At 43.3% G+C, this 10,237-nt stretch overlaps 1 protein-coding gene across 1 annotated transcript; it reads left to right on the top strand.

The window, feature by feature from the left end:
- The first annotated feature begins 175 nt into the window (after positions 1-175).
- On the top strand, positions 176-10,237 carry ABHD13 (abhydrolase domain containing 13). The gene is made up of 2 exons (XM_019525360.1): positions 176-388; positions 8,328-10,237. The coding sequence occupies exon 2, from the start codon at positions 8,363-8,365 to the stop codon at positions 9,374-9,376; it is 1,014 nt and encodes a 337-aa protein (XP_019380905.1). The 5' UTR covers positions 176-388; positions 8,328-8,362; the 3' UTR covers positions 9,377-10,237.

Raw genomic sequence — 10,237 nt, forward strand, 5'->3', positions numbered from 1 at the left:
CCCCCCCCCCCCCCGCTCATGGTGGTACAGCCCGACTGGGACGCTGTAACGCTCCCGACATCGCGCGGAGTCCTACCCCCGTGACGCTAGAGGGTGGTTTCAACCCGGGGTTCGCTGAACAAGCCACGCGTTCCTACCTGTCTCCCCCACCTGCGTCCTCAGCAAGTGGTTTGGCCCGTTTCTGGGGGCTGTGGCCTCGTCTCCTGCCCCCGGAAGCGGAAGTGGGGGCACAGCTGCGGTCCCGGAAGCGGCGGGGCCCCGGGGAGCGACGCCCGTCTTGGTCCTAGCGGTGGCGACGGCGGCGGGGGAGGATGAGGCGCAGGGGCTCCGGCGAGCCGGAGTGCAGCCGTGGGGGCGGCCCGGCCGCGCAGTGCGCCTGAGGCAGTGGGTGAGTGCGGCAGGGCCGAGCACCCCCAAAAAGGGTCGGGGGGGAGCAGTGATTTGGGCTGGGCGTCACGGCCGGTTTGGTGACCTTCTCTTGGGGAGAGGAGGCTGCCCTGGCCTCGGCTTCCCCGCGTAGTTGTTTCCACTGCCCTTGGGCTGCAAGATGCTAGTTAATCCTGTCTGGCCTTGGGCCTGTTCATCCCGCACCTAGTGCCAGGGGCGCTGGAGGGAGCAGGCGGGCGGGGTCTCCCTAGAGACCAGCCCAGGATGCCCGCAGGCTGAGCGCCTTCAGCCTGGCAGATGGGACCAGGAGGGAGCGGGCTTCATGTGCTGCCTGTGGAGCTGGTGCCTGTCACAGGGCTGTATAGGGAGCAGATCACGGCTGTGTTCTAGGCCGTGGCCCTGCGTTGTCACCACCCTGTGATCCTGGCCTTGGCCTACTGGTCCTGCTCCCAGACACCGCTTCTCACGCGCTTACACCCAGTCTTATCCGCCTGGCCGGGTGTGCCCTGCTCACAGGGTGCCTGCTGGTCTCCCACCTGCCTGCTCTGTCTGGCACTCTGGGCAGTAGGGGTGGGGGGGTGTGGATGGGCCAGGGTGTCTAGGCCATGGGGCCAGGTGCAATAGCAGCAGTGGAGATGCTGGTAGTGGCAGCCAGAAACATGAGAGTAGAGCAAGCCACCACCATGGGGATTTAATAATGGCCTTCAACTACCTGAAGTGGGGTTCAAAAGAGGATGAAGGTAGGCTGTTCTCAGTGGTGGCAGATGACAGGACAAGGAGCAATGGTCTCAAGTTGGAGCAAGGGAAGTTTAAGTTGGATATTAGGAAAAAACTTTCTCACTAGTAGGGTGATGAAACAGGTTACTTAGAGAGGTTGTAGACTCTCCATCCTTGGAGGTCTTTAAGGCCCAGCTTGACAAAGCCCTGGCTGGGATGATCTAGTTGGGGATGGTCCTGCTTTGAGCTGGGGGTTGGACTAGATGGGACCTCCTGAGGTCCCTTCCAACCCTCATTTTCTATGATTCTGTGATAAAAATCCCTCTGCCCTATTTAAAAATGGGGGTTGGGGGGTGTTCTCCTTAGCATTGTCAGGGAGGTGCCCACACATGGTTGAGGGGCAGGTCTGAGTGAAGAGACAGTTTTGTTAGCCCTATTGCCAAATGAGTCCATCAGGGAAAAAAGAGGGAGAGAGAATGGGGTTTTTGATGAGTTTTTTTCTCATGAAAATATTCCTATCCTGCAACAAAAGAGGTTGGTTTAAAAAAATGCTATAAACTTAATTTGAAATCCATAATCTTGGGGGTTAGAAAAATGGGCTGAGTTTAGCCATCACAGCTGATTTGCAGAGTGCTGCCTGGCTGTTAATCATGTTTATTAATGCCTGAGCTTGGTGCGTGGGAGTTACGGAAGTACCTGAATGAAAGCAGTAGTGCTGGGGAGAGACCTTTCCAGTAGCTGTTTGCTCACATAAATGGTCTGGGAACTTGAAGTTTGTGAAGAAAGGTTAGTGGAAAGGGAGAGAACTTCTGGAGATCCTTCTTTAGACAGTCACCCTTCAGCACCTGATAGTTTTTTAAAACTGCACTTCCAGTGTTTGTTCAGGTTGTTTGAAGTGAGTGGAGTATTAAACTTGTTTTGAAAAAGCAAACAAATAGTGGCATGGCTCCAGCCTGATTTTTTTTCTCCTCTTGTCTATCCCAATCAAAGATTTTCTTGGCTTTTATAGATATGATTAACCAACCATATTAACCAATGTGGATCTGATAACCAATATTTAGTGACAGTGTTTTAAACTACTGGCATAAATAAACCTCTTTGTTAATTTGTTTTGCATTTATAACCCACACAAACCTCCTGTCTGCTGCAGCCCTCAATGGGAATAAGGCAGTCACTGCTTTTCTCATCGCCCCCTCGTCCACAGCTCCTACCTGCAGCCCCGCTTCCCACGAAACCCGTGCTGCCCTCTGGGGTGAGTGAGGCAGACCCTTGCATGAAGAGCAGTGCCGGGCATGTTTGGAGCTGCAGACCACGCCACTGCCTCAGCACTGGTGGGCCCTGTGCTGCTGAGCTCCCACATCTGCCAGGGAGAACCTGCTTTTGCAAAGGTGCCTGGCAGAGTGGAATATCCCTCGCACAACACCTTACCCTACCTGCGAGCAGCCCACCATCTCCATGGCAGCCCCAGTGCTCAAGCCTCTGATGTGCATGCGGAATTGTCATTGCAGCAGAAGCAGAAGCCTGTAACAGTTCCTTTCTTGCTGAGCATCGCACCCTGTGACCACTCCTTGGCACACCCTCCCATTGATTGCCAGGACCGTAGTCTGCCGCAGGCTTGGGCCAGCAGCGGGGCGTGAAGACCAGATTGTGCTCACTGGGGTGCTCTGGGCACACAGCCGTAATTATTGGCTATAGCGACCAAAAAAGGCTGATGGTAGATAACATCATTTCTCCTTTTTTCAGTGCTGATGTATCGTGTACCCCTAGGAAGTGTCATTCTTATATGCACTTCTATATTTATTAAAGCTTTTTTCTTGGGTCAGTACATTTGTGTGTACATGTGTATACACATGCTCCAATCTCTTTTTCACATATGGCACTGACCTTTCTGTATAAATATGGGCAAAAACCTCAAATAAAAATAAGCAAACAGATAATAAAGATAATTTTTAAACATTCTTTTTAAAACATAATTTTTAAACATTCTTTTGAGTAGAATAATTCAGTTGATGGTATGTCTCTCACAGGACTTAATTGCAGTATTAATGAAGAATTATTTATGTTGTACTGCACATGCTTAAATGAAAAGTTAATTGCTCATTTTTTTTGTGTTGTGAAGCATATTATTTCAGATCATCTAAGGGTGCACTCTGCCTTTTGTTGGGCATATTTTCTGTTCTACTTCTCTAAAATCTCTCAGTTTTTCCCATCTTTTGTGAGAAGAAATAGGATTTTGAAAATTTGCTGGAATACTTTAACTGAGTTTCATAAGCAGAGCAAGGAAAAGTGAAAGTGTTTCTTGCTTTTACCAGTAAGAGTGAGACTTAAGGAAATTATTAGAGGTGTACCAATACATTGATCCGATATTGTATTGGGACTGATATAAAGAAAATTGATTGTATTGAAAATCAGCCTGATGTGACCAATAATTTGGCCAATAAATGCCTGGGCATGTGCGCAGCTGCAGTGCAGCATGTAGGCAGCAAGGAGCACAGTCAGGGTAGGATGGGTATGGGACGGAGCCGTAGCTCATGCAGGGAGGGGAGGGGCTGGCTCCCACCATTGTGCTCTGCTTGTCCAGGGCTTGCCCACTTGTCCAGTGGCTCCCACCATTGCTTCTGCCACTCGTCTAGGAGGTCATGGGAGAGTGGGGGAGCGTGTGCCCCCAGATCTGCACAGGGAGCAGCAGGCTGAAGCTGGGGCTCTTTCTGGCCTGCCCCATCCACTCGCCCGCTCATCCAGGAGAGCATGGCGTGGGCCGTGTGCTGGACCAGTGGCTTCTGGACGAGTGGTGTGCAGAGGTGGGAGCTACCCCGCACCTCCCTGATGAGCCAAGGCAGGGCAGAGCTTGCCCCAGCCCCACTCCCCCCATGGTGAGGGTAGGCCTTGATCTGCCACTCTCTCCCCCCTCCCCTTCTACCACACCAGACTTACTAGCTGCATGCAGCTTGCCAAACTGGTAGCGAAAATCTGATCTGTATAGGCCAGTATGCCTCCTTTAAAAATTGCCTATCGGTATCAGCCCCAAAAACCTCTATTGGTGCACCCCTAGAAATTATTGCATAGTATTTTGTTGAGGGGGTGGTGGTTGGTTCTGCTGTATTTACCAAGATCCAAAATTATGCTGAATTTTTAAACTCAATTGCACTTAGTTAATTAGGTTCTTACCTCCTGCTACCTGTCACCACCCCACTACCACTTGCCTTCATGCTGCCTGTGCATTGCAACACTTGTCCCCATCCCACCTGCATTTACCCTTCAGCAGCAATCCAGCTCCTTTCCAATCCAGGGCACAGAGCTCATGGTTGCTTCAGCCCCAGCCTAACCACACAGCTGCTGCAGTGACTGCAGCTGTAGTGGCAGCAGCTCCATCTGGGCCCAGGAAAGACTGTGGGATACAGGTGGTGGGTTGGAGAAGGTGTGGGGCAGAGTTGGTGATAGGAGGGAGACATGGTGAGGGATAGACGGGAGTTGGGGTCAGAGGTGGCAGATACTGCCCTTCTAGCTTGTACTTGAATCAAAGACTAGGGGTTCCCCCCTCATATTAAAGGGGGGGACAGACCTTATCTTGAATTCAAATAAATATTTTATAAGTTATTAATTTATAAGTAATTATTTTTGGGCCATGGGCTGATCCACATGTAGGGTTTATGCTTCTATAACTGTTGGAAATGGTACATGACCCGTAACTTTGTATTGAATTTAGGATATGGAGTCAGAATGTTGGTTGTGGAAGTGGTTGTAATGAGTCTGTTACCTTTATTGGTTGGATTGTTGTTGTAGCCATGATGGTCCAAGAAATATGATAGAAACAAGGTTTTTTGGAGTGATATTTGTGAATGGACCAAATACATAGATGGGAGAGATGTTGGACACATTTTCAGCCACAAAGAAGTTTGTCTAACATCTCTTCCAACTATACAATTAGTCCAGCAAAAAAATCAACCCCCTGTGCCCCCCCCAAAAGTAGTGTCTGTCTCTAGGGCAGCCAGGTTCTATTCCAGTTTTGTGGAATAGTCAGAAATGGTCTTGCAGTAACTCAAAAGTGTATCATAGCTCTAAGCAGGGTTGGAATAGCAACAGGAGGTACCCTGAATCACAGGTGATAGCAACAGGGTGTACCCTGAATCACAGAAATGCACTGACCGTCCTTTCTTTTCCTCTTCACTCTTGGTGGGATAGGTGTGGTACGGTGCTGTGCCAACTTGATACTCCCCTCAGGGCCAGAATAATCCAAAAACATGAAGTTCATTTGGTGTTTTGACTGTTTTGCAGGTGCTTTTTTTGTTTTTCTTTTGCATGTCTGAGCTCTTAAGCACTTCTTCTTATTGCTAGTCTAGAAGAAACTATTGATGTGTTGAGAGGAGCTGGCTTCAGTGGCCGTGTGTATTATAGGAGATTAAGAAGCTTTGGGCCTTCATTGCTTTTTCTTTAAGCAGTAGATTTTTGTTTTGGGCTGTGTTGATAGTTCTTTTAATTTTTGGTATGCTTGTTTCTCACAATGTTAGACGTGTTTTTGCATGCTGTTCAATTCTTATGCTACTTTCTGATATTAACCTTTAAAAAAAAAAAAAAAAAAAAAAAAGAAGTTTTTTTTTTTTTTAAAGGTTAAAATAAAAAAAAAAAAAACTTCTTTTTTTTTTTTTTTAAAGGTTAAAATAAAAAAAAAAAAAACTTCTTTTTTTTTTTTTTTATTTTAACCTTTAAAAAAAAAAAAAAAAAAAAAAAGCGAAGTTTAGATTTTATTCCTAGCTGACTTTAATTTCCATGGTGGAAACTGTTATCTAAATATAGTCTTAATTATTTAATATTTATATACTTACACTCACATTTGTTTATTCAAGTACAAGCACCTGTGGTTAAGCCTTCCCATTTTCTACTTCTATGTGTTAACCATGGCTTACAAATGATGACTAGTTATAGTTATAATAAGGAGCTATAATGCTTTGATAATAGGTTTTACAAATTGTGGCTGTCCTTCCAATGCAGTTGTTATTTAATTCTTAGTAGCATAGTTATTTGTAGGTTCATCTATTCCTTTATCCTCTTTTGGTAGAAAATAGATTTTACCTGTTTGTGATGTTGCATTTGTTAGATATGCTCCTAGTAAAGCTCTGTGTGATGGAAAGTGATACAGTACTGATCCCTGAAGAAAATGTTGTTCATAACTTTAAAACAATTCTGTGTTCACTTGAGTTCATGGGATCTCTTCCCTGGCTTAATTTCCATTGAGCTCTAGAAAAAGTATTTAAACTATCACTTGTGCATACTTTTTCAAAAAGTGAGGGAAGGCACAAGTATTTTAAAAAATCTTAATGACTTTTACATACGAAGTTGCTGGCCGCCAATCTAATGCTCTTCCATTACTCTTCAGATTCTAGTTGAGGGAATGTCTGAAATTATTCCACCCCCCACTTCCTTTCAGCTAGTTGTAAAGAACAGAATCATGGATATTGTGGGGTTTTGTTTTGGGGTTTTTGTATTTTTTTTAACCGGGAACAAATCTGGTTCTGTTTCATATGACAGTAGGGAAGAGCACCTTGCAGGAAACTGATCTCTAAATTGGAGTTCCCTCTTCTCATCTGTATCTTTGGCTATTGAATAGCCAGTGCTGAAAGTCGCACATGTCTGTGTGTGCATGCATGCATGTTCTCCAAGCTTATGATATATACCACCAGACTTAATCAGATATGGTTTCCTATGGTAGCTGGGGAGTGGCCCTGATGATTTCAGAAGCTTTTTCTTGTCTTGTGTTCCTTTATCTTTAAAACTAATTGTGTCATGTATAATTTAATTATTTAAATACAGATACTTGGAATTTAAATAGGGATGTTTATGTTGTAGGTTCTGCGTAGAAATAACCCGAGCTGGCCTTAAGTTGGCTGCCTAGCTTGAGTATTGACAGCGAGTTGGCCCTGATAGCACCAAATAAGGGATTTTTGCTTGAGTATCTACTCTTACGCTCAGGCAGGTTTTTCAGTCTCTGCTCAGTTCTGTGCTACACTTCAGTCACAGCAGCGAGTGTAGCAATGACTCTCAGTGCATATAGTGAACTTCACTCAGATCTGGCTTATGGACTAAAATTTAGGGGTATGAATGATGGGAACTGTTATTGATGACACTTTGTTTGAGTGTACTTTTGTTAGGAGGGCATGAATCTCTTGGTCCAACCTTTGCTTGAAACTAGTCATGATTTCTGTTGATCAGAGTGTGGTATAGCCAATTGACTGTTTTTAGCATTGGCCTGGTACAACAATATAACTATCCTTTGTAGCAAAAACTGACGACAGGCACATGTAAATATGCTTACTAATTGATGGCCAGTAACAAATAGTTAGGAAGGAATGTGGCTAGGGCATTTATAGCAGAAATCTTGAACTGAATCTGATCAATTTAGCATAACGTAAACTTTGGTATTACACCAAATGGTGTGACGAAATGCCTGAGTCTTGCCACAGTAGTCTCCCTTTCATCTGGTCCTGTTATTCCAGTTAAACACCCCTCCCCCCCCCGTCCCCGGCGTAATGCAGCTGCAGAGTTAGTGTTGAGAAGAAAGTTATTCTGAGCCTTCATATATTAAAATTATCAAGTTAAAATGTTTGTCATGGGTAGAAGAATACAAATCTTTGTCTCTGGATCTTACAGCTAGCTATAAGGAAGCATTTGGGCAAATGATGTGTTTACTGTAATACGCAATATGGAGTGGAGGCTAAGGTGACTAGGAGTCCTAATGCTTAAGGGGAGGCAGTTTGGGACAATAGTAGTTAATAGCATTAATGTAAACAAAACATCCCACATGTGGCTGTGCATGGCCAGCAATGTACAGACATTCAGTTTCAACCACAACTGTACAGCTATTCAGTCTTCTTCACCCAGGGTAAAAAGGGCCACTCAAAGGGAAAAATAACCTGGGAACAACCAGGGCTAACCCAGGAGAGTTTCTTCTTGGAGAATGAATGTCAGTACATGCCAAAAGCCTCTCTTGTTTTGTTCTTGCACTTAATATTACTACCAGTTTTTTTTCCTGTAAGGTACTGCAATTTTTTATGTAAAGAAATTGGAAACCAACAGTAATTCTTTGACTTTTTTTTCCCTTCGTCCCAAATGTGTGTACCTTATCTTTATGTAATGACTTGCTATTAATCTGTTGGAATCTGAATGCTTGGTATGTTTCCCTGCTTATAAATTTATCCATATAACGTGTTGGGTTTTTCCCCCCACAGGATACGTATGGACTGAAAGATCACTGACTACTACAATGGAAAAGTCATGGATGCTTTGGACCTTTATTGAAAGATGGCTGCTAGCTTTGGCTTCATGGTCTTGGGGTCTCTGCCGTATTTCTCTCTTACCTTTGATAGTAACTTTTCATTTGTATGGAGGCATTACATTACTTATGTTAATATTTGTATCAATAGCAGGTATACTATATAAATTCCAGGATGTACTACTTTACTTCCCTGAACAGCCCTCTTCATCACGTCTTTATGTTCCTATGCCTACTGGTATACCACATGAAAACATCTTCATCAAAACCAAAGATGGAGTTCTTCTCAATCTTATTCTGCTGAGATATACCGGAGACAATGCAGCATATTCTCCTACTGTCATTTATTTTCATGGAAATGCAGGCAACATTGGTCACAGGTTACCAAATGCTTTGCTGATGCTGGTAAACCTGAAAGTAAACTTACTGCTGGTTGATTATAGAGGTTATGGGAAAAGTGAAGGAGAAGCAAGTGAAGAAGGTCTCTACTTAGATTCTGAGGCTGTACTAGACTATGTGATGACTAGATCTGATCTTGATAAAACAAAAATCTTTCTCTTTGGCCGTTCCTTAGGGGGAGCAGTGGCTGTTCATTTAGCTTCTGAAAATTCCCATAGAATTTCTGCCATAATGGTGGAGAACACATTCCTTAGCATCCCACACATGGCCAGCACTTTGTTTTCTTTCTTTCCAATGAGGTATCTTCCTTTGTGGTGCTACAAAAATAAATTCCTGTCATACAGAAAAATCTCTCAGTGCAGAATGCCTTCTCTTTTCATCTCTGGGCTGTCTGATCAGTTAATTCCTCCAGTTATGATGAAGCAGCTTTATGAATTATCCCCGGCTCGGACTAAGAGATTGGCAATTTTTCCAGATGGAACTCATAATGACACTTGGCAGTGCCAGGGTTATTTCACTGCACTTGAACAGTTCATCAAAGAAGTTATAAAGAGTCATTCTCCTGAAGAAATGGCAAAAACATCATCTAACGTAACAATAATATAATCGATATTCTTTTTCTGATTAAATTGCACTGTACCTTGATTTGTGAAAAGTGGTAAAAGAATGTCCATTTTTAAATGTATATTATGTCTGTACTTGCCTAATGAGCAGAATTAAACTTGGAAAGGTCTAATACTTTATTATGACGTTCCAGGTAGTTTTTATATTTTGCAACATTGTAACTGAGTGAACATTTCTACATGTCTTTCCCATACCTTTTTATATGTTTGTTCATATCTTCCATTTGTTCAGTATATACAATGGAAGCTATTAAAATTTTGTTACTACATTAGTACAAATGACATTAGGTTGAGATAACAGGAGGCTCTTCAGTATTCTCTGCTGTGTGTATCGGCTAATTGGACAATCATGGTTAGCAAAATATGTTCTGTAACATTTCTAAGATTTACCTTAAGTATACCATGCATGGTAGTGTTTTATTCCTTGCGCTGTTATTGAAGATGGAGACTTTTTTAATGTGCTAAGTCATGTAAATAGCATTCATGATAGAGAAATAATTCAGGATCATATATGCATAAGTGTAATCTATTTTTATGATGATATATATATTACAAATCAGAGGTCAAAAAGAAAAGCTACTTTTCCTATATTCATTTCAGTATCTCTATTTTAGTAGCATCTATAAAGTCATACCAATTACACAGAGGCAGATAGTTTTTGTTCAGAATAGTTTGCATTCAGAAAAAGAAAACTGGCACAAAAGGGATAAAATGTACAATCCAGGTATAACTTGCTAAACTGACTGTTCCCACTTCTTCTTAACCATTGTTAGTTGGATGTGCTTCTGATTGACATTATATAAAGCATCAGATCAGTTCAGGTATGGGTGCCTAAAGTGGAAGG

The sequence above is a fragment of the Gavialis gangeticus genome, unplaced genomic scaffold (genome assembly GCF_001723915.1).
Source record: "Gavialis gangeticus isolate Ggan-Ray unplaced genomic scaffold, GavGan_comp1, whole genome shotgun sequence".
NCBI classification, from domain to species: Eukaryota; Metazoa; Chordata; order Crocodylia; family Gavialidae; genus Gavialis; species Gavialis gangeticus.